The 24,709-nt window shown below is 43.7% G+C and overlaps 1 protein-coding gene across 4 annotated transcripts in view; it reads left to right on the plus strand.

Annotated features, from left to right (window-relative positions):
- large2 (LARGE xylosyl- and glucuronyltransferase 2) overlaps positions 1–24,709 on the plus strand; it is a 93,824-nt gene that overhangs the window by 63,659 nt on the left and 5,456 nt on the right. For all 4 annotated transcript variants that reach the window (XM_047363001.1, XM_047362998.1, XM_047362999.1 and 1 more), the window contains 10 exons: positions 9,411–9,608; positions 14,779–15,068; positions 16,552–16,634; positions 17,531–17,654; positions 19,454–19,625; positions 21,547–21,651; positions 21,765–21,877; positions 22,172–22,297; positions 23,055–23,210; positions 23,311–23,474. In XM_047363001.1, the coding sequence (XP_047218957.1) occupies positions 9,509–9,608; positions 14,779–15,068; positions 16,552–16,634; positions 17,531–17,654; positions 19,454–19,625; positions 21,547–21,651; positions 21,765–21,877; positions 22,172–22,297; positions 23,055–23,210; positions 23,311–23,474 (1,433 nt within the window). In that variant the 5' untranslated portion in view covers positions 9,411–9,508. The remainder of the gene's footprint in view (positions 1–9,410; positions 9,609–14,778; positions 15,069–16,551; positions 16,635–17,530; positions 17,655–19,453; positions 19,626–21,546; positions 21,652–21,764; positions 21,878–22,171; positions 22,298–23,054; positions 23,211–23,310; positions 23,475–24,709) is intronic.

The following is a 24,709-nucleotide window of genomic DNA, read 5'->3' on the forward strand; positions in this document are numbered from 1 at the left end:
TATTCAGCTTTTATCCAGTTAGTAGGAAGTTTCCAACACAGACTGAAATTCAGGAGATGTTTGTTCTGGAGTGTGTGTGAAGGTCTTGATCCATCCTGTCATGTAATCTTCTAAAGTGGTCCGACGTTTCTTCTGCCGTCTGCTTGTCCAGTTTCATCAGTCGTCCTGGAGGACGCGCTGCTCCATGTTCCATCATGGTCGGTCTTTAATTTCGTCCCCCCTGTGAAGTCGGGTTTGACATCTCTGCTTCAGAGATGATCAAGGATGAAGGCAGATAATTAAAGGTCAGAGAGAGGGGAAAAAATCCTTACGGCGCCTCCTGCTGGCCATGAAATCAATGATTAGAGGACAGGAGGGAGCTGAGAACAGCTTGAAGTTTGATCTTTTGAAGCCATTTTTACAGATGTCTTCAGTCTCGGTATCAGATGAGTGTGGAAGTGGTTAACAACTGGGAATCTGGATGTCACGTAGCCACATGTCAGGAGGCGTATCTCCTCTCCATTGAGGTCAGGGAGGTCAAGCAGAGCTTGAAAGCAGCTGATTACTGCTCTCCTCTCTTATCTTCTCTAATAAAAGAAGCATCTGCTGATTATTCTTCTAATCAGGGCCATCCTTTCTGTGATTAGCTCGGTGCAAAGAAAACAGCCCCTCTGATAGAACTGGGACACCGGGTTTGGGTCTTAATTTCATTATCATTCTGTATTTCTCCTGCTGCAGCTCGGACCGACGAGATAATCTGAGGAGAAACTTCACAGGTGAAGAGAGTTAGATTTTAGAAGAAGATTCATACTTTACCTTCATGTATCAGTGGGAATCAAACCGTCAGGGTTCCTACACGCTCCTGAAAAATATGACGTTTTAGTTGATCATCCATCATGTCTCACCGATTCGCTCAGGAACGACCACAGCTGACAGGTTACGAAGAACGTTCTGGAGATGTTCAAAGCAAGATTAGCTTCTAAAAAAACATCCCAAGCTTGGAACATCTAAAAGTGTTCTGTTCAACCCATCATCTTAACATGGAGAGAGGATGGACCAACTGCAGACCTACCAAGACATGTGGATGTCCACCTAAACTGACAGAGAAGCAACCAGGGGGCCCATGGTAACTCTAAAGAAGCTGCAGAGATCCACAGTTCAGGTGAAGAAGGTTCTCTGATCAGAGGAGACCAAAGCTGAACATTCTGGCCTACATGCAAAAGACTATTTGTACTGGAAAACCAACACTGCGCATCACCCTGACCACAGCATCCTCACGGTGGTGGCAGCATCATGCTTTGATCTACACCACCCTGAACATTCAGGGTGGTGTAGATCAAAGCCTATTTATGTTATAGAATGGCCTGGTCAGTGGCTTGGGTTTCTGCGGGTCTTACTGACCTCGATGTTCTGGTTCTGGAGTCGATCCCAGCGTTTCCATCTCTGGCTGTGCAGGAGTGGAGCTCTCTGCTGTTTGTGGGTGTTTTAATTTACTGCCGTTGGAGCGAGTTATCTGTTGCGCCGCCCTCACGAGCCGCTCGGCGGTGCCGTTCTCAGCTCTGCTTACACGACAGACAGTCGGTTCTGCCTCCCCACGAAGCCGGGCGAGGTTTGGATTTTACAGCCGTAATTAGAGGCCGGTCGTTGGGCTGCAGAATCAACAGAAGCTGGCTGTTAAAAGCCTCTTCAGAGGTTTGGTCCCTCACTTTTATGTCCTGACTGGGTTTATGGAGGCTCACCTCCACTTTCTCTTTTCATTTAATCTGCTGGAGCAAATCTTCCTCCGTTTTATTATCTCCTCTGCTTTATCTCATCCTGTCTTCGTTAGTCTTTTTGTCTTCTAATCTTTTCGCCTTCGTCTCGTTCAATCTTTACTTTTACTTTTATCGCTTCTCCTCCTTTCACCTTTCCTGTTCCCTATATTTATCTCTCCGCTCCTTTTATTTCCCCTTTCTCCACTCTTTGTCCTTTGCTCTCCATTTTCCCCTTCCAGTAATTCCTGTCACCTCTTCACCTCTTTCTCCTAATCTTTGCTCTCCATTTGTCTCCTTTTTCTCCTCCTTCTCAGCACCTTTCACGGCTCCTGACGGCATCCAGCGCATACATCAGCCTCCCTAATGAACTCATAAATCATACATGGGAAGTTTAAATGAGTGTTGGAGAGCTTGCTGCTCTCGCTTTGAGCCACAATAACAGCTGATATTTGAAGGATGTCATGTTCCTCTTTGTCCTCCATAGTTATTGTTAATTATTCATGTGGTTTAGATAAAAAATAAGGAATTTGATCCTTTAACATAACTTTTTATTTTTATCTACAGCTGGGTTAAAAACTGAACAAATTAAAACTGAATCTGTCTGCAGACTTTGACTCATGTCTGAACCTTTTGTCCTCCTGCTGAGGCTGGGGAGCATCAGCACCAGCGCCCCCCAGAGGTGTGTTCTCTCCTCACTCCTCTCTGCACATAAATGACTGCATCTGAGTGGACCCGTCTGTGAAACTCCAGGGCCCATATTCCCAAAGAATCCTAAGACTAAAGGTAGTTCCTAGTGACGTCATTCTGAGAAAAGAAAAGAGTTTTTCCTCAGTCAGATAAGTTATTCACGAAGCATCTGAGGCCTTCAGAGAGTTCCTAACGTGAGTAGATGTTAGTGAGGAGAACCTTTAGTGATCCTAAGAGTGTCTAAAGCAGAGAAGATGGAGGAAAGACACAGAGAAAGGAGAGATATTCTCCTCCAATGAACAACAGTGAATGAATAAAACGCTACCAGCTTCATAGTTCAGGGATCCAACCCCTAAACAGTCGAGTCAATGAGAACAGAAACTTCTAGAACAATCATACAATTATTAATATACAGGTCCTTCTCAAAATATTAGCATATTGTGATAAAGTTCATTATTTTCCATAATGTCATGATGAAAATTTAACATTCATATATTTTAGATTCATTGCACACTAACTGAAATATTTCAGGTCTTTTATTGTCTTAATACGGATGATTTTGGCATACAGCTCATGAAAACCCAAAATTCCTATCTTACAAAATTAGCATATTTCATCCGACCAATAAAAGAAAAGTGTTTTTAATACAAAAAACGTCAACCTTCAAATAATCATGTACAGTTATGCACTCAATACTTGGTCGGGAATCCTTTTGCAGAAATGACTGCTTCAATGCGGCGTGGCATGGAGGCAATCAGCCTGTGGCACTGCTGAGGTCTTATGGAGGCCCAGGATGCTTCGATAGCGGCCTTTAGCTCATCCAAAGTGTTGGGTCTTGAGTCTCTCAACGTTCTCTTCACAATATCCCACAGATTCTCTATGGGGTTCAGGTCAGGAGAGTTGGCAGGCCAATTGAGCACAGTGATACCATGGTCAGTAAACCATTTACCAGTGGTTTTGGCACTGTGAGCAGGTGCCAGGTCGTGCTGAAAAATGAAATCTTCATCTCCATAAAGCTTTTCAGCAGATGGAAGCATGAAGTGCTCCAAAATCTCCTGATAGCTAGCTGCATTGACCCTGCCCTTGATAAAACACAGTGGACCAACACCAGCAGCTGACACGGCACCCCAGACCATCACTGACTGTGGGTACTTGACACTGGACTTCTGGCATTTTGGCATTTCCTTCTCCCCAGTCTTCCTCCAGACTCTGGCACCTTGATTTCTAAATGACATGCAGAATTTGCTTTCATCCGAAAAAAGTACTTTGGACCACTGAGCAACAGTCCAGTGCTGCTTCTCTGTAGCCCAGGTCAGGCGCTTCTGCCGCTGTTTCTGGTTCAAAAGTGGCTTGACCTGGGGAATGCGGCACCTGTAGCCCATTTCCTGCACACGCCTGTGCACGGTGGCTCTGGATGTTTCTACTCCAGACTCAGTCCACTGCTTCCGCAGGTCCCCCAAGGTCTGGAATCGGCCCTTCTCCACAATCTTCCTCAGGGTCCGGTCACCTCTTCTCGTTGTGCAGCGTTTTCTGCCACACTTTTTCCTTCCCACAGACTTCCCACTGAGGTGCCTTGATACAGCACTCTGGGAACAGCCTATTTGTTCAGAAATGTCTTTCTGTGTCTTACCCTCTTGCTTGAGGGTGTCAATAGTGGCCTTCTGGACAGCAGTCAGGTCGGCAGTCTTACCCATGATTGGGGTTTTGAGTGATGAACCAGGCTGGGAGTTTTAAAGGCCTCAGGAATCTTTTGCAGGTGTTTAGAGTTAACTCGTTGATTCAGATGATTAGGTTCATAGCTCGTTTAGAGACCCTTTTAATGATATGCTACTTTTGTGAGATAGGAATTTTGGGTTTTCATGAGCTGTATGCCAAAATCATCCGTATTAAGACAATAAATGACCTGAAATATTTCAGTTAGTGTGCAATGAATCTAAAATATATGAATGTTACGTTTTCATCATGACATTATGGAAAATAATGAACTTTATCACAATATGCTAATTTTTTGAGAAGGACCTGTAGAGATAAGATTAAGTTTATCATCATAACATTAAATACACTACTCAAAAAAATAAAAGGAACAGTCAAATAACATCTTAGATCTGAATGAATGAAATATTCTCATTGAATGCTTCATTCTGTACAAAGTTAAATGTGCTGACAACAAAATCACACAAAAATCATCAATGGAAATCAAATTTATTAACCAATGGAGGCCTGGATTTGGAGTCACACACAAAATTAAAGTGGAAAAACACACTAGAGGCTGATCCAACGTTGATGTAATGTCCTTAAAACAAGTCAAAATGAGGCTCAGTATTGTGTGTGACCTCCACGTGTCTGTATGACCTCCCTACAACTCCTGGGCATGCTCCTGATGAGACGGTGGATGGTCTCCTGAGGGATCTCCTCCCAGACCTGGACTAAAGCATCCACCAACTCCTGGACAGTCTGTGGTGCAACGTGACGTTGGTGGATGGAGCGAGACATGATGTCCCAGAAGTGCTCAATCGGATTCAGGTCTGGAGAACTGGCGGGTCAGTCCATAGCTTCAATGTCTTCATCTTGCAGAAACTGCTGACACACTCCAGCCACATGAGGTCTAGCATTGTCCTGCATTAGGAGGAACCCAGGACCAACCACACCAGCATATGGTCTCACAAGGGGTCTGAGGACCTCATCTCGGTACCTAATGGCAGCCAGGCTACCTCTGGCGAGCACATGGAAAGAAATGCCACCCCACACCATTACTGACCCACCAAAATTCAAAAGTGACCAAAACATCGGCCAGAAAGCATCGGTACTGAGAAGTGGTCTGTGGTCCCCACCTGCAGAACCACTCCTTTATTGAGTGTCTTGCTAATCGCCAAAGATTTCCCCCTGTTGTCTTTTCCATTTGAACAACAACATGTGAAATTGATTGTTAATCATTGTTGCTTCCTAAGTGGACAGTTTGATTTGACAGAAGTTTGATTTACTTGGAGTTATATTGTGTTGTTTAAGGGTTCCCTTTATTTTTTTGAGCAGTGTATTTTCAGCAGCAGGACAGGTTAAAGGTCAACCTCTACTAAGGTAATATTAGGAAGGATCAATAAATAATAGAAACAATAATAAATAAACATGAATAGAAAGTGAACAAAACTACAAACAATACAGTACAGAATTTTTATATATAAGCAGAAACTGTAGAAAACAGTCCAATAATCTGAGCACTATATACACAACACTCCTCTCTTCTCCACCAGCAGGCTCTGCTCCTCTGTTCACTTCGCTTTTCTCCAACTTTTCTCCGTTTTGTTTTGGTCATTTTACCAAACTAAACCTCATTAAACAAGAAGGAGATCACAGTAAAATGCAGAATTTAATATTAACATAAAATGAATTAACATGGAATAGATACGTTCAAACATGTTGATGCTGTGTGACAATTAATTTAATTTTGCTAAGTTTTATCATCATGGTTTCTCAATCCAGTCTAAATTCTATCATTGGTTCATTTCTCCCCATTGATTACTGGGAGTGCAGTTGGTTTGTTTTTTGGTTTATTTGCAACAACAAATCATAGCTCTCAAAAGATGGCCTTCAGTCTTTGCTGTCTACCCTTGGCAGGAACTTTTAGGCTAAGGTAGGAGCTCTCTGAGAGACTCTGAGGATCTTTGTAAATAAGGGCTCAACATTGTGTCTGCTGTGGACCACATCTGGTTCCTAGGAACCAACCTTTCTCTGGACCTGAGATGGTCTTCACACATAGACAATTTTCAGAAGAAGGTCCAGTACAGACTGAACTTCCTGCAGCAACTCAAGAAGTTCAACCTTCCACAGGAGCTGCTGGTCATCTTCTACACTGCCATCATTCAGTCTGTCCTGTCTTCATCCATCTCAGTGTGGTTTGGATCATCCACCAAACAGGACAGGTCCAGACTGTAACCAACAATCAGGTCGGCAGAGAGAATAATCAGGACTGACCTTCCCTCCATCCAGGACTTATACAGGTCAAGGGTCAGGAAAAGGACAGCTAACATCTCTGCAGACCCCACACACCCTGCACACAAACTGTTTAGGCTTTTACCTTACGGTGGCGCTACAGAGCACTGTTTGCAGAGACCAGCTACCACAGAGACCGTTTCTCCCCCCAGGCGTCTCTATGATGAACACCATGAACACCTCACAGTCTGAGTAGTCAGCTTCTCTGCTGGGAAACTAAACTGGGACTTCCATAACCTGCCTTTCATTTTTGTTTTTATACAAAACAATAAAAGATTAGCTGTACATTCTGCTCCTTTATGCTTATTTTTATTTCCTCTAAAGGTCATGTATTTATATTTAATGGCTGTACGATTTGAGCGCTGGAGACTGAAGTCAAATTCCTTGTTTTTGAACAAACTTCTGAAAAGCTGAGTCTTATTCTGAAAGACCCGATTAAGATCCGTTTACTGGCAGAGCACTCCAACGAGGTTCCCTGGGCCTTAGGAATACAAACAGGCCCAGAGAATCACAAAATGCAGTTAAAAATGTTTTTGACAAAATCTTCCTGATAATTTCTGTTTGTGGGGGAATAAAATGCAGCTGGTTGCACCTTTTAATTTATTTTATAGGAACTGTTGGAGAGGAGAATATGTGCTGTACTTGATTCTGCAAATTATTTCTAAACAATCGATTCACCCCACCCAGAATACATTAAAAATGAAAGGTTGGATTTTTCTCATGTTTTTTAGTGTTATGTCGCTGCTGCAATAGAATCAGATTTTATTTTCAGGGTTTTCTACACATCTTTATCAGCAGGCCCAGTAAGGATAAAGGCCACCGTATCGTGACTTTCTATCTTAGCTTTAGATGTGTAGATCTAATCTAGTCTTTATTCAGGTTCTGACACTTTTTAATGATTTTCTGCATTTTTCCCCCAGTTCTGAATATTTTCCTGAGTCGGGCTCAATATTCCTTCACTTTAACTCGTGAACATTTTATTAAACCTTCATTCCAACATGTTTTATCAAAAATAACCTAGTGAATGTGGGAAAGTAGAACCGTCATGGAACTTCACTGCTACTGAGTTTAGTCCAACAATAATCTGGACTTTGTCAGAGTTTGGGACCAGCTCAGTACTGACCCAAGAATCCATCAGAAAGACAAATGAGACTTGTTTACTCGGCTCCAATTTTCCTCCGGTTCTGCTGTAAAATCCCACTCGGAAGCTTCCTGCCACCCGTCTCCGCTCGGCTTTCCCGCGGCCCTCTGTCTAATTAAAGAGGGATTAATGAGGCACAGTGACGGAGTGACAGGAGGAGAATTTAACTGCAGCTTATCTGGATTTTCTGCTTTTAGGGTTCTCCGTGTTTACATGTTACAATAACGACTGTTGTTGATGCCATGTTTCTGCTTCCTTTTGCTTGATCCAACTGTGTGGTGCTCTGCGACCTTTGCCACCTGACTTCAGTCTATATTAACCTAGAACTCTGGGTCGGATCTACAGCGGCGCCCCAGACTCTGTGTTCTGGTCCTGATGGAGATGTTTGTATATAAAGTTTAATGTGAGGCTGAAGCTTTTATTATTTAACTAATGTAGTTTAATATTAAACTTATGTTTCTGCATCTGACAGACGCTTCGGTCCAAAGTCAAATGACTGTTAATATGAAAACTAACAAGGAAGAAAGACGACCACTGGTGTAGAAATACAGCACAGGCATCGAGGAGATGCTCTCTGAAGATCTGGATCTTCAGGAGGTTCATGGAACAACACATGAAGAGTCTGGATTGTCCTGATGGTGGTGTAGAACCTGCTAGCCGACCAGAGAAACCTAGTTGTGACCAGAGCCTCTGGGAGAGCGTTCTGGTAGGTCGAGCCGTTCCATGAAGCTCTTTGTAGGCTAACATCAGGGACTTGGACTTGATGCGGGCCGCTGACAGTAGCCAGTGGAGCTCAATGAACAGAGGGGTCCCCCGTTCCGGACCATCTGGCTCAGATGTTTACAGGCTGGGAGACCAGTTAGGAGGACGTTGCAGTAGTGGAGGCAGGAGATGAAGACTTCAGCAGGGGCTGGGTGGTGTGTTGGGTCAGCTACGGCCTGATCTTTGTCATGTTTAACAATGCGAAGCAGTACAATGAGCGACAGAGGCAACATGACCTTTAAAGGTCACCTGGTCATCCATCATGACGCCCACTAGTTGAGTCCTCCATCAAATGCTCTGATTAACCGAGTTCTGGAGTATACAGAACTTGTGCTAATGTTTGGTTATTTGAAACCTTCTGGACCAAACAACCCGACAGACGTTGGTTGAGACAAGGAGCAGGTCTGGAGGAGACCAGCATCTGCTGAGGATGTAAACAGTTCTGGCTTTGGATACAGAGGGACCGGGTAGCCCCTTAACCCAATCCCAGCCCACATAAAACCCCCTCTGGGACATCGTCTCTGGGTCCACTAAACACGTCTGAACTGGACAAACTCACTCGACCCGCTCAGCAAGATCTGGTATACTGTTCCACCCCAGGATGAAGGCAACACTGTTCCTTCTGGAGGAGCCTCCTTCCCTGCAGCCTGGAGCAGACGTTCCTGGGAAGGCTGAGAAGTCCGATCCCTGGATACTTGTCCTCGGCGTGGCCTCCAGAGCCTTCAGTATCTATGGTGCTGGACTCTCCTCAGAATCTCCTCCTCCACACAGTCTGGTGTGTGACTTCAGAGGTTTTAAATAAACTCTCTTACTTCTTCTGATCCTCCATCTATAACATTTTCTTTTTTGTAGATTTGTTTGCAAGAATCACCATAAACTTGTTGTGAAGTGGGTTTGTTTTGCACGATGCTTCTTCAAGTCTTTGTTTTGCTGCTTTAAAGACGTTCTGGTTCTGAAAATGTCTCATTTTTAATTCAGAGTTTAGAAAGAGAGGAAACCAGCAGGTGCCAGATGTACCGTACACATTATACACATCTGTACACTCCCAGAACCTGGGCCAGCTTGCTGTGTTCTGAACCATTTTGACTCTGTTTCCTCAGATGAAAGGATGCTGCAGGGTGCTGAAGAAGGACTGAGCCCCACCTGAGCCCCCTCCCCTCCGTCCCGTACCGGACTCTCAGAGCCGTCACTGCCCATCATGCACCTGCTGTGCCGCGGGCGCCTCAAGCTGCTGGTGGCGTCTCTGACCGCCGTCGTCCTGCTCACCTGGCTCTACCTGCTGGCAGGAAACCTGGAGAGTGAGTCTGATGCAGCTGGAAACAGTTCTGGTTATTCTGTACGATCTAACAATCCACAACATTCCCAGTGTTTACATTATGGGTCTGGGCTTTGGGTCGGATACTTGGAAGAACTCATCCTGTTTTTATGCAGCTCAGCACAGTTCTAATTAATCTCAGATTTTAAACACATGGAGAATTTTCTGTTTGGCTCCATTTTTCATCTTGATGTCCAGCAGAGCCATAATAAGTCAGCACTTCTGTCCACAACACAACTGCCAGCGTGTTGACTGGAAGCCCTAAAAACCCACAGACGGTTAATGCAGCAGCTTCAGCTTGTTCTCCATCTGGAGGTTCTGAGGTGTTCATCTGAGGATGTTCTCCTTGATTTATTGCCTGGTTTATGAAATGTTCAGTTGAATGAAGAACTTTAAAATTCCTCTGGAAATAACTTGATTTCTAACAAATATAATGGAACAAATTTATACAGAGTTTAACACAAATGCTCTGGTCTTCACCAGGTGTGTGAAAAAGTAAGTACACCCCATCATCTCACACTGATCTCACTAGAATTTAGGTTCACCCCCCCATCTCTTCATCTGTGTGACCCGGTTTGGTCCAGGCTTCCAGAATGTTCTGGTAACCAGAACATTCTGTATATGGTGCCTAGGCTGTAGAACAAGCCCCAGCCATCATCCCTCCACCACCATGCTTGACAGTGGGTATTAGTGGGTTTGGTTGGTGCTGAGCATTAAGGCCAAACATCTCCGCCTCGCTGCCGTGCTAACAGGGACCTGTAGAGTCTCACATGGAGCTTCTGGGTTTCTCTGAGCATTGGACGGTTTGTTTTTGGGTTGGGTTTGCTGGGACGTCCACTTACTGGTTGTCTGAAATGATTTCCACCTGTGAATAACACGTCCCACTACAACAGCTTTATAATCCTTCCCAGATTGATGGGCAGCAGCAGCTCTTATAGAGACGCTCACACTGATGATGATCAGCTCATTAATGCATCTGTTCAACAGCACCTGGCTGCTAACTGTCCTCTTAAATCCCCTGGTAGCATCAAGGATGTCTCAACATCAGGTTAGATTTAATAGAATTAAAGATGTTTTCTTCCATGAGTTTATAACACATTCAACTGTTTTACAGTAACAGGATTGATGTTTACAGCAGTACAACAAACCAGTAAAATACTTTAAAAATTTGAGATATTCCACCTGCTTTCCTCTGTGCTGGGTAGAAAATAGACTGAAATGAGAATGTGTTCCTCCTCCTTCACACCAGGGTGTGAACGTTCCCATCATGCTGCTGCTGCTGAAAGGAATCAGGTGAAACGAGGCTGAGAGGAAGAAAGCAGAGATCTGTGAGAGGAGAGAACGAGTCAAGGAGACAGAAAAAAGAGGAGGAAAAATAGAGGACAGCCTGTTTAGGAAATTGGTATGTGGAAGAAGTGAAGGAAGAAGATGATGAGGAATGGAACGAGAACATGATCCTGATACCAGCAAATAGTGACGATTCACAACACGTCTCAAAGGCACTTTACAAAAAAAACGGTAGTCTAATCATCCAGATTCCCAGTCAGGTTCATACATTCCAATTAATCGTAACCATTGAACAGTTCAGTCAGATTCAGTTATTTATTCAAATTGGATAAAAAGTTTTTCTATCTAAGGAAACCCAGCAGATTGCATCCAGTCAGTGACTTGCAGCATTCACTCCTCCTGGATGAGCATGTAGAGACAGTGGACAGTCACTGGTGTTGACTTTGAAGCAATCCCTCATACTGAGCATGCATGTAGCGACAGTGGAGAGGAAAAACTCCCTTTTAACAGGAAGAAACCTCCAGCAGAACCAGAACCAGGCTCAGTGTGAGCGGCCATCTGCCACGACCCACTGGGGGTTTTAAGGTTAGAGTCTGAAAGAGAGCACATAGAGTTAGTTACTGTAGAAGCTCAGTCAGTAGCCATGTCTAGGAGAGAGAAAGGGTTAAACACTAAAAGACAGGGCCATGTGGATCATCGGTAGAAGGTGAGCATTAAGTTGTTGCCAGCAGAAGCTCGGACGATTCCTCCCTCCAGAAAGGTGTCACAGGTAGACACAGAGCCAGGCCAGGTGTAGCTTCTAGGAAGAGAAAAGAAAGAGAACAAAGTTAAAAGATGAAATAACAGCAAATAATGCAAAATTGGAGAGTAGTAGGAGAATGTAGCAGAGAGGGTGAAAGTGGTCATTATGTCCTCCAGCAGCCTAAGCCTATAGCAGCATAACTACAGAGATAGCTCAGGATAAACTAAGCCACTCTAACTATAAGCTTTATCAAAAAGGAAAGTTTTAAGCCTAGCCTTAAAAGTAGACAGGGTGTCTGCCTCACGGACTAAAACTGGGAGCTGGTTCCACACGAGAGGAGCCTGATAACTAAAGGATCTGCCTCCCATTCTACTTCTAGAGACTCTAGGAACCACCAGTAAACCTGCAGTCTGAGAACAAAGTGCCCTGTTAGGAACATAACCAATTCAAGTATTTTCCAGTTCTGGACAAATGTTGGTGTTCACAAAGTTTGTTTATTTCCATCCATCCACCACAACCAAGTGCTGTAGTAAAATCTGACATAAATTCATAATGAATGTTTAAATGTTTACTTTGATATTTGGTTAAAAGCGGGAACTCCCTACAATGTCAGTTGGGAAAAGTGTTAGAATTAGGACATGTGTGGGAAACTTGTTTAAAGAGAATCTCACTGGAAATATTTTCAGCTTCTCATGAATTCCTATCTGTTGTTCTTTTGAGTGTTTTTGGACCGAAGGACGGTTCTGTGTTTGTGTTTCTGCAGCACAGAACAATAAAAACGAGCTTTGGAAGCACACCGTGTGTTTGTGGGAGTCAGGGATTTATTACAAGCTGCAGGCAAATAAAACAAAAATCACCAGAAAACAGGAGCTTTTTATTTTTAGTTTTCTGCTGCAGTCACTCTGCTTTTAACATTTTCATCATTATGCTTCAGCTGAACGGAGAGCAGAGCTCCAACAGACTGCTGCTCCGTTTTACCTGGATGTGACTATTACCTGAAACACCATGATTGAAACATCGTCCTGGTTGCTGCCGTCGGTTATCACAATTACATTTTAAATGCCAGAGAAAACGTTAAGATGAGTCAGCTCCATGCAGAGCAATATATCTGATTCACTGAGCTGCAATAAGCAAACTGGACAAACAGGAGAGGACACAATCATTGGCAGATGCTGCACACATATTAGCATTTATGAAGTGCAGCGAGTGCTTCAGTCGGCTACGAATATTCAGGCTACGAAGCACAATTTGCATTTCTGCCTTTTTGGCAGAAAAATAGCCAAATTGAATCAGATCTGGTTCCAAAAAGACATGGAGTCTGTGCCCAGATCTCCTCCAGCAGAGTTTTCCTGATTCTGGTTATGTTTTTTTTTTGTCTAAAGGTGAAAGGTCACAAATGACCTGATTATTCTCCATGTCTACATTCAGCTGTTAAAATTTAGAGACAAGGAGGCAAACTGGGTTTTTTTCTGCAGTTGGTTACAGACTGAAGAAACAGTCTGTTGTCTTCAGCTTTGCTGTTTCACAAAATCCATTTCAATCTAGGCTGAAGGAACCAGAACCCAATGAGATTAAAAGGCTTTACCCTAGAAAACAACCTCGGGATGAAATTTGAAAACTTTTTAGAAAGCCTTGAGATTAGCTCAATGTTCTCAGCATTTTCCTTCACACATCTTCATCAAATCTCCTCCACAGCAAATACTTTCTGCTCAATATGAAGACAAAAATGTAAATTCAGATCTACATGTAGACCAAGGGTGCCCAAGTCCAGTCCTTCAGAGCTACCATCCTGAAGCTTTCAGATGCATCGCTGCTCCAACACCGGAACCAGAAGGCTGAATTCAGCTCTGCAGAGGGCTGCTAACGAGCCGTTGGTTAAATGAACACACGTTTTCCTGACTCCTCTGTCTTCACCACCCTCTAGCATCACAGCCACCAAAATAAGCAGCAGGTTTGGTCATGGAGGACGATAAAAGTCCACCCAGCAAAATATGCATCAAGACCGTCTTTGGTGATTTGGATATTGCACACGTTGACACTGTGATGATGGAACAGATTAGCTGTGGATTTATACTGGTTTTACTGGGATTCACTGCTACAGGCGGTACTGATTGGTCCCTGTTCCAAGTCATTAAAGGTAGAAGACGGACTAAGAACTCATCTTTGTGGAACACCTTTAGATGTTCTCTTTGGTTCTGCCCGATGTAAACATCTCACTGAGCCTATAAAGACAATTCTTGTTAACACAAGTTATCACTATTACTACAATTATTATTGTGATCTAATAATTTCATATCAAAGTGCAAAACTGCTTTGCTTTTATGAAGGCGGGTGCTTTCGTTTTGTTGTTTATTACAAACGGATCAGTTTCCAGGTTTTGATGCAGCTCCAGATAACATCTGAATCAAAGCTAAAAGGCTGATCTTTAGTCTCCAACTGTTTTAATGGAAAATAACTAACCTTGACGTTCGTTTAGCTTTGGAGGAAGTTTCTTTATTAAAGATCCACAGACATTTTACACAGGAACAAGCCTCCTGGGAGAGAAAGATGGAGGAGGAAGTGTGAAGAGCCAATTGTGAAGTGTGAGACTTAGGAGAATGTTTTGCTGATAAATTCCCAGCATGTTTGTGTCATAGATGAGAAATCGAGGACCGCGGCATGCAATGGCAGCTCTGAAGGGAACGTGATGATTGGAAGCCCAAAGTTCAGCTTCACAGACTCTCCTCGGTTGTCAGGAAGTCTGAGGAACAAGAGGCCGACTACGTTTGCTGCTGATGCTTCGCCTTAAAATGTGACAATGTTGAGATTTAGCATTTTATCTCTGAGGAAAATTCAATGCAGACAGATTTTTCCTCAACATTGCTCCAGTTTCAGATTTTCCACCATGTTGGTGAAAAAAACTGTTTTCTGTCAACTATGGTTCAGAAGACCATCCCTTAGGAAAAATAAAACTCACCCCAGCTCCAAGATGGAACGGTTCACTTTTTAGATTCTATCAAAAGTATGTACACCCTCAGAGTAAAGACAGAAAGCTGTTTTTATTTCCTTGTCAATCTATTCTACCCAACCTGTCGTTTACGACACGGTTAAAGCTCCTCTTACCTCCTCCTGTTTCCCTCCTCAGACGGTCGCTCCCTCCTCTTGGCGCCCTGTTTGCCCGACACCCCTGCCGCACAGGTCCTGGAGCGGGCCGTTCTGGAGTCGCGGGTCCGAGAGGTTGAGGAGGAGAACCGGCAGATCAAGCTGCAGCTCAGCCAGTCGCAGGGCACCGCCTCCCAGCTTGCCGAGGGTAACTACGGCAACCAGCAGTGGGGCGCGTCTGCGGACACCGTGCCAGAGGATGGCGACAACACGGCAGAGGAGAAGAACAACCACACGGACTGTCCCCGCTCGCCCACCGTCCAGAAGTGTGAGGTCTGGAAACACCTGATTTTATCTGGCCACATTATTCACTGGTGTTGCTGTAGATGATGGCTCTACCTTTACTATCTAATGAGATCCTTCTGTTGGTATATATAAATTAATTTATTCCCTGTCCCAACTTAAAATAATATGGATGCTAAAACACATCCTTGTGGAATACCTTTTACCAGAAAGATAATTTCCAAACCAGATTCCTTAAATAGGGTGTAGTCTTGGATGTTTAGAATTCACTGAATAAAAGGTAAACAGGTAAAATTACGCAGGTTTCGTCTGCTGTAAAGGTACCTTGATCAGGACATTTAAGAACAACTTGTGTAGATCTACTGGAAACAGAACGAGGAGACGGACTTGGTATTATTGTAGTTGCTGTAGAGTTTTATAAACTTTTCACTGCATTGCCTCATTCCTCCTGGTCACGTCACATGTAGTCCTCGCAAAACGAGCCGACTGGAGCCGGACCAAATAGAACCAGTAAAAAAGGGGCCTTAGAAAATGAAGACAGATAGGTAGCCTACTTAAAAATATAAAGCAGGTAGTTAGAAGGTAGTAAACATTTGTTTTAAAAGCCTTTGTGTTGCAGATATTTCATTAATTCATACAGAAAAACTGCTAAAACCTGCAGTGGAGGGGCCAAAGAGCCACTTGTGGTATTGGAGCCACAGGTTGCTGACCCCGGGTCTAAGCCCAAAAATATTTACACCCTTTAGATCATCTGATTCAGACTGAAAATCATTTTCTTTCAACCAAGACGTTTGTTTCTGATAGAAAATAAAACTGACATTTCTCCAAAAATAAGAAAGCATTTTAAAAGGAGAATCTAATTAAAAATATATAATTCATCTGTTTTTTTTGAGATTAGAATAAAAACCAGGTCAAACACAGAAATCAAGCCCTTCTAAGTGATCAGCAGCTTTCTCCATGTTTCCTGCTTTATTTTTGATGATGAGCCCCAACTCTTTGACACAGGAAGGCCTCCTTACCATCACCCTAATCTGTAGCTCTCTATCAGAGTGGAGAGTCTGGATTAAATCAAGATGAATTAAAACCTAGATCTGCCAGGATTTATTTCTTAATGCTAGTTTTCTTGTCAGACTTCGTAGAGAGATCTCCACACCTCGCGTCACATTGGATTCATCAAGTAGTGAAGAGGCTAACGATCATTTATCAGAAACAGTGGTCAGAAGTTTCCCAAAGCAGCCTATCCTCCTCAGCTTCTAGAATTACTCTTGTTCTGTTTCTACTTCAACATCTCCGGTTCAGCAATATGAGATCCCATCTCTGAGACCATGCTTAGGCAGATGTTTGTCATCTAGGGGAGAGATATGGAAACGAAGCAGAGTCTGGTTGGATGAACTGACTGCAGAAGGCTAAAGATAGAAGTTAAACCTCCAAAGACGTAAAGTTCTGGGTGATTTGAAGGAACGTCTGGAAGCATTTTGGTGAAACCTGAAACCCTGGTCTTGTGTTTCTGCAGCTGATCCATGTAGCGTGTGTTTGTGCCGGTCACAACGCCAGCAGAGACGTGGTCACTCTGGTCAAGTCGGTCCTCTTTCACAGGTGAGTCCGTTTCGCTTGGCTCTGACCCTGTTGGAGCTCTTCCTGTAGAACCTGAACTAACTCTGATGAGAACATTAGAAATGGTTCTGCACATGTTTTCTTTTAATTCTGAGTAAGTAAAAGAAAACGGCAGCAGATTTTTGAGTTCAGTTTGCACCACTGACGTTCTGGTACCACATGTACTAGAACAGGTGGTACCATGCACAACTGGACTGAAAGATGAGGTGCAGTAACCAGGTTGGACGTCTGCAGATCCTTCCACCAACAGGCAGTTGGACCACAAGTCAATCAGCATCTCACATGTTGACCTTCTGAAAGTTCTCCACATCTACCTGATGAAGTGGACTTCTCTTGTCCACAGCCATCAAGGCAATTGAACAGATTTGCTTTTGGATTTGGTTCTGGACTTGCACTAGGCCATTCCAAACCTTTGTTTTCTCCTCCACAGTTCAATTGGAAGAAAAGTAGTCCCAGATCACAGTGCTGCCACCACCATGCTTCATTGGACTGATGTGTGGAGAGTCTGGTTTCATTAGACCACAGCAAAGCTTTATAAAGATTACAGCCTGGGAGTTTCATTTGGACTAAAATGCTCCTACTCATCGACAGACAACAGATTGTTATCACATGTAGACAACTTGGTAGAAATGTGTTCAGCTCCTTCAGTCCTGAAGACAGAATCTCTGAGCAGTTTTAATCATTTTGGAGAAACATTCAGCTTCTGTAAAGTCACTGTTTTCTCATATTTTCTCCATTTATTGGTGGCCGTCTTCACTGTTCCAGCGTACATACTATAATTCAATGGAAAACACTTGTTAGCATCCTGATGCTAACAAGGGAGTGAACTTTATCTCAGGTTAATCTGATTCTCCATGTTTTCTCCTGTCGGGTTTCAGGAGGAACCCTCTCCACTTTCATTTCATCACGGACACCGTGGCCAGTCGGATCCTGAGCTCCCTGTTCCAGTCCTGGATGGTCCCATCTGTACACGTCAGCTTCTACGATGCAGAGGAACTCAAGGTGAGAAGACGCTTCACGCCTCCTGTTCTGAAAATCCGAAACAAACGTCTGTGTTTACAGGTGTTGGAGCGTCCTTTACTGCTCTCTGTCTGATGCAACTTCAGGATGAAGTTTTTGCTACAGAAGACATGACGTTTAGCCTGAATATGAATATGGCACAGCTCAGAGTTATAGGATATTAGATCATAAATGACCATATTTGTGAAAACACTAATATTGTCAAGACAGGAGGATAACCCTGGTTGCTATGGAGATTCCCACCTTTATTCACGGATCATCTCAGTGATCGGGTAATCTAACAAAACAGAGATTAAAACAGTGGCTGTTGGACCTGGGGGCACAGGTGTGGTTTTATGGTGGATTTTCTCTCATTCACACAAGGTCAACATTTCTACATGCAGGTTCAAACAAAAACATGCATCCAACTAAATGTGGAAAAGTGCAGCCGAAGGTTCTTCAAGATCTTTTCAGGGGTCATGTGAGTGCAGCTGGTAGTTTTTCTGCAGCTTCATTGGATGGACGAATACTCAGAACCAGGGACTCCGTGAAGATCCATGAAGGGGAATGGTTGTTTCACACAAGATGCTAAAGTCGTCTGAAGCCATTTCAGTTTAAACTGTGTCAGCAAGTTCAAATTGTCACCAATTTTCTGAGGACCTGAACTGTCCTCCTCAGATAAAAGGAAACTGATTAGGACCAAGGCTGAAGCTGCCTTGGACTGGAACCTACTGGAACACCGGTGTTCTCACCCTCAGTGAAACTAGTTTAAATTCAACCTGGACCAAAAGGGTGGCGACTAGGAGAAAAAAACCTCCTGCTCCAACATCATAACCTTCAACCAGGACGGAAACCTGCTGCTTCCCACATGGACTCCTTCAGACTGAGCAGTTTGGACACAATGATGAGGAATGTTTGGAGGTGTCCAGGACTCTACCAATCCTGCCTTCAGCAGAACTTAAATGTGTAGCCAGAATGACACCAGAAGCCACAGGAAGCATTTGACCAAATATTAAGGTGAAATAATGTTTGTCCTGTGTGAAAAAATCCACCATAAATCCCAGATGGAGCACCCAGTTTCTGTTGTTAAAAATCATTGCAGTAGTTTGTTTAAAGATGGTTAAAATAACTCATTAAAATAAATGTGAAATTTTGCCCGATGACGACCGTGTGTCTTTATCTAACTGGCTTCTGTTCAGCGTTTGTACAGAAGATAAAAATCTCTGCTGCTTCACGTTTTCTGATGCTTCTTTGTGTCTCTGATCATGTTTAAAGCACCAAGCAGATGAGACCAAACATCTGAGTCTGGATAATTTTTAATTCTCCACAATGAGAAGCTAATTGAGTCAAGAGACACTTCAAGCAGCAAAAACCCTCAAACAGCAAATGATTTAGTTTGGCTTCAAGTTGTTGAATGTGAATCTGAGTGGAATGAAGCGGATCAGGCATGAATCAGTGTTTGTTTCTCCAACCTGCTTCACGCAGTCACGTTCTCCTCCTGCGCCGTCTTTGTGCCAAACAATCAGCCCTTTGTGCCGTCGGACGCTTCGACCTGCAGCCGCTCCTCACTTTCCCTTAACGGGCATTAAAGTGGAGAAAAACAGCCGCCGGTGTAAGCCGATTACGTTTGCAGAAGATGCACTTATGCAGATCCAATTACTCTGAACTGAGAATTAATTAAAGGACACTGTTTGCAGATTCAGACCAGGAAAGAAAATGTTTAGTCTTTGCCAGAAAAAAGCTGAAAGGGTCTTTGTGTGAAGAACTCGGAGCAGTGAAACTTTTTATGATCTGTGTTTCAGTCCGAGGTGTCCTGGATACCCAACAAGCATTACTCAGGTATTTACGGCTTGATGAAGCTGACGCTAACCAAAGCATTACCGTCCGACCTGGCAAAGGTCATCGTCCTGGACACGGACATCACCTTCGCCACCGACATCGCCGAGCTGTGGGGCATCTTCAAAAAGTTCACTGGTGAGAACATGTCTCCTTTTAACTGCTGTTGTGAAATGTGGTGTGAAAATCAGTTCATGCATCAAGTTATCCAAGCTAATAATAACCCAGCTGTTTGTAGAACCTCCTTCAGCAGCACTAGCTTCCTGCTTCTTTTCTCAGCCTCTCTTTGGTCAGATTTTCTAAAGGTCCCACCAAAGCACTTCAATCCGGTTAAGGTCTGGACTTTGACTAGGCCATTGCAACACATTGCTGTTTATTTTCAGCCATTCTGCTTTAGATCAGCTGCTGTGTTTGGATCCTTGTCCTGTTGATGACCCAGTTTGGACCAAGCTTCGGCTGTCAGACATGCCGTGTTTGGTTTTCTCCAAACATGCTGCTGTGCATTATGTGGCCAAACATCTACAATTAGGTCTCTTAGTTAGAGACTTTCTCCTGAAACCCTTCAGATCTTTAACCTTGAATATCCTAACTGAGGCCTGTTAAGATGGAGCTGAAGGGTTTTTTCCTCATGTCTCGGAGAAGTCACTTCCTGACAATATTGGCAGCGTTCTGGAAAACTCTGTCGACTTTCTCTTTACAGAATTATGGTCTATAATCCTCAGATGGCTGTGCAGCAAAGTTGTTACTCTGACGTCCTATAGAACTGCTCCACCTCAGAAAATAACATCTTAGATCTGGTTCATGCAAACATCCAGGATGTGTTCAGCTTCTCTACACAACCTGCTCTAGGCAAGGCATATCGATGGGCAACACGTTCGTCTCTAAGGTCATTGCTGTGGTTTTTTACCATGCTGCACACAAATTTTTGCAAGTATCAAAGGTGTACTTAGTTTTTCATCTGTTTAGTTTTTGTACACTTGAGCTTAGCGTCAAATGATTTTAGAACCCGGTACAAACCAGATCACAATTTATATTATAACTGAAATGAGATAGAACATGTATAAATTCAATTCAGTTTATTTATATAGCACCAATTCACAACACATGTCGTCTCAAGGTTCTTCACAACAGTCAGGTTCATACATTCTAATTAATCCTAATCATTGAACAGTTCAGTCAGATTCAGTTATTTATTCAAATTGGATAAAAAGTTTTTCTATCTAAGGAAACCCAGCAGATTGCATCCAGAGAAGCACTGATCCAGGAGTCCTTTCTATGGGAAGGAAAAGTAAATGTTAATGGATGTAGCTCCTTTAGTCGTTTCATCTAGAAAGAAAGAACAGATAAACTCTGATCCAGTTTTCAAGGTTAGAGTCTGAAAGAGAGCACATAGAGTTAGTTACAGTAGAAGCTCAGTCAGTAGCCATGTCTAGGAGAGAGAAAGTGTTAAACACTGAAAGACAGGGCTATGTGGATCATCTGTAGAAGGTGAGCATTAAGTTGTTGCCAGCAGAAGCTCGGACGATTCCTCCCTCCAGAAAGGTGTCACAGGTAGACACAGAGCCAGGCCAGGTGTAGCTTCTAGGAAGAGAAAAGAAAGAGAACATAAAGTTAAAAGATGAAATAACAGCAAATAATGTAAAATTGGAGAGTAGTAGGAGAATGTAGCAGAGAGGGTGAAAGTGGTTGTTATGTCCTCCAGCAGCGTAAGCCTATAGCAGCATAACTACAGAGATAGCTCAGGATAACCTAAGCCACTCTAACTATAAGCTTTATCAAAAAGGAAAGTTTTAAGCCTAGCCTTAAAAGTAGACAGTTTGTCCATCTAGAGCCCACTGATGGTCATTGTTATACTAAAAACCACAAGGATTGGGATACCTCTCTCTCTCTCTGACTGATTATAACCATTGGAAAAGAGAAGGGGTCATACAGGTAGCAGAAATGGAGGGTGTGTCTGATCCTGAAACCATTCTCTCCAGTTCAAGAAATGTGACAAACTCAACCAGATGGCATTTCGTCGTGTCAACTGAAGTTTTTCTGGTATTTTTGCTGTTTTCAGATAAGCAGGTGATTGGTCTGGTGGAGAACCAGAGCGACTGGTACCTGGGAAACCTGTGGAAGAACCACAAACCCTGGCCTGCGCTGGGAAGAGGCTTCAACACTGGTAAGACGCTGACGTTTGGTTGCAAACTGCGCAGGATGATGTTGATTCAGCAACATCAGGATGATTGACTCCAGTGAGGAGTCTTCCAGGTTTCATCTTCTTCTCTACTGCAGGTGTCATCCTCCTTTACCTGGAACGACTGCGAAGAATCAGCTGGGAGCAGATGTGGCGCCTGACGGCAGAGAGGGAGCTTATGAGCATGCTCAGTACGTCGCTTGCTGACCAGGTTAGGCACCTCTGTCAGAATCTTACTGGTCACACCTGATCTTCTAACTGGTAGCTACGACCTGCCTTTCCTGGCACATCTTATAAAGATCTGATGGACCGGTTCCTCTGAAATGTTTTTATTAGACTGTCACTGTCTCTAAACTGAGATGCTTCCAGCATATTTGATTGACAGGACACCACAAGCTCCTGTGATTCATCTCTAAAGACCTTAATGCTACGATGGCACTGAGCCAGACAGCTGCTCTGACAGCAGGAACATGTGGCTGAAGCTCTGCGTCTCTTCTGTGTGCAGGACATCTTCAACGCCTTCATAAAGCAGAACCCGGTCCTGGTCCACCAGCTGCCCTGCTTCTGGAATGTCCAGCTGTCGGATCACACTCGCTCAGAGCAGTGCTACACCGAGGTGTCTGACCTCAAGGTACGGCAGCTGATCGCCAGACGCTCCTTCCGTCCCTCCTCCGGTTAGGGTTGATCCCAGGTTCCATCTTTAAAGCCTGACTGATGTAGAAACATCTGGTTAAGTTTGAGAGCGTCAGAAATCCTGTTTTTAGCGTCCTGAGGCAGATGGTCCAGCTCTGCTGCTCCGACCCAACAGTTTAAATGTTGCCCTAATTTAGCTCTGACTACTAGCAGGTCAGATCAATAAGATTAACAACAAACTAAATCATGTAATGATGTCGCTGATCAAGACAGTTTTCCATTTGCTTTTAATGTGGGGATTAATGCGATACACATAAAAAAAATAATACATATATTTGGCCCATTTTTGCAGTGTAAACATCAGAAGTTATATATTTCTCAGGAGGACAGACTTGAAGCTGGAAAAACCAGATGGAGGAATGGATGGATGTAAATCTGAGACCGATAGGACATTAAAACTTTACATATTTTATTTTTCATGCCAGACTTGAACTAGACCACAGCTAGACTGTAAACAGCCACATGTTGATGTTTAAATCTGTGTGATTACTTTCACTTTTCGACTAAATTCAGTCCAATATTAGACCAGATGACAATAGTAGATATGAGGAGGTATTCTGCAGATAAACCTTAATTTTGCAAAAGAAACTATGGTTGGAAATTCTTGGATGCTCCTTGTTACTTACTTAAGGTGAATATGTGCAACATTTTTGTTCTATGCTGAGTTTAACCCAGCTTGCTTGTTGTGCCTCCAGGTGATCCACTGGAACTCTCCAAAGAAGCTCAGAGTGAAGAACAAACATGTGGAGTTCTTCAGGAACCTCTACCTGACCTTCCTGGAGTACGACGGGAACCTGCTGCGAAGGGAGCTGTTTGGCTGCCCGAGCCAGGCCAGTCCGGAGAGCGTCCGGGTAACACACACACACACACACACACAGAGAAATAAAGCACATATCAGCTTGTTTGTTTCACATAAAAAAGGGAATTTGAACATGTGGTTCCTCTCCTCAGCTGCAGGCGGCACTGGAGGAGCTGGACGAAGACGATCAGTGCTATGACTTCCGGCGGGAGCGGCTGACGGTGCACCGCGTGCACCTGTACTTCCTGCAGTACGAGTATACGCCCACTGAGGACGACACAGACGTCACACTGGTGGCTCAGCTCTCCATGGACCGGTACTGCAGTGAAATGATTAAATGTGGACATAATCAGCTGGAAACTGAGATTTGAGTCATTAGGTTGTCAGAGTGAATCCTGCGCCTTCATTTCGACGTTCTGAGCAAAAACCAATCACAACCGTCAACGTAATCAACCATCAAATCAGAATAATAAGAACTGCGTTAACTTTAGACAGCAAGCCGACAAATATATTTTTTCTACTGGTTTTCCAGACTCAACATTGTAAGAAACCAGTGGGTTCAGAGTGAGTCTGGGCAGTCAGTAGATCATAACACTGAAGTTACCTTTCAAACAAACCCTGACGCGGTGAGAGTCTGGTGTATAAACCTCCTTCGCTTCCTGCACTTTCTTCTCCTCAAAACAATTACTTGTTGCAGTTTTAAAATAGTTTTTTTAGCAACAAGACTGAAAACAGCGCTGGTTCCCACCCTTTTTGATGTCGCAGAGGTGCAAGTCGATGACCTCTACTGTCCCAATTCTCCAATTTTGCAGCTTGTAACCTGCGCACTTCAACCCTTACATGCACTTATACAAAGTAAACACTTCATAGAGGGGCGTAGGGTGTATTGTGGGACAGAGCCTTCATGTCATTTCAGTATTTTCCCTTTTTCCACTGGCTCGATTCAGCCCAGCTCCGCTCCACGCGGCTCGCTTTGCGAGCGTTTCCATTACTGGTTTTTTCCATACCAGTACCTAGTTTTTTGGTCCCTGCTCCTGAGTGGTCCAACTGGGGTTGAGTCGGGTCTACATGTGACGTGAACAGACTGCTGTTCACTGGTTGAGCGTGGGAGGAGGAGAAAGGAGTAGCGCGGGGAGGAGACTACAATAATATTAAGGACCACAATGGCCAGAGTGAGTCAAACCCAAATATAATTTAACTATTTACTAAACAGCCTAAACCAGCTGATCACACTTTAAATCAGTTGTTCAGACGCACAAACATTTCCCCCAAAACACACAAAACAAATCACCATGAAACCGCGGGTTTGGTTCTGATATTTATTGAAGCTCCTTCATAGAACCAGCGTCTGCAGGAGGAGGGAGCAGGCAGAGAGCAGCTGCCCGTAATCAGACTGCCTGCATCGGCTTCAAGCCAGAACTCCAGCCGTCAGTGGAAACACAACAGGTACCGACCCGAGTGGAGCAGAGCCGCCTAAAACGAGCCAGTGGAAAAGGATCAATACAGAGGGGTATTTCCTCATATTACAGCAGCACATGTAACCACAGATCC

Source organism: Girardinichthys multiradiatus, chromosome 4, assembly GCF_021462225.1.
Source record: "Girardinichthys multiradiatus isolate DD_20200921_A chromosome 4, DD_fGirMul_XY1, whole genome shotgun sequence".
NCBI lineage: Eukaryota > Metazoa > Chordata > Actinopteri > Cyprinodontiformes > Goodeidae > Girardinichthys > Girardinichthys multiradiatus.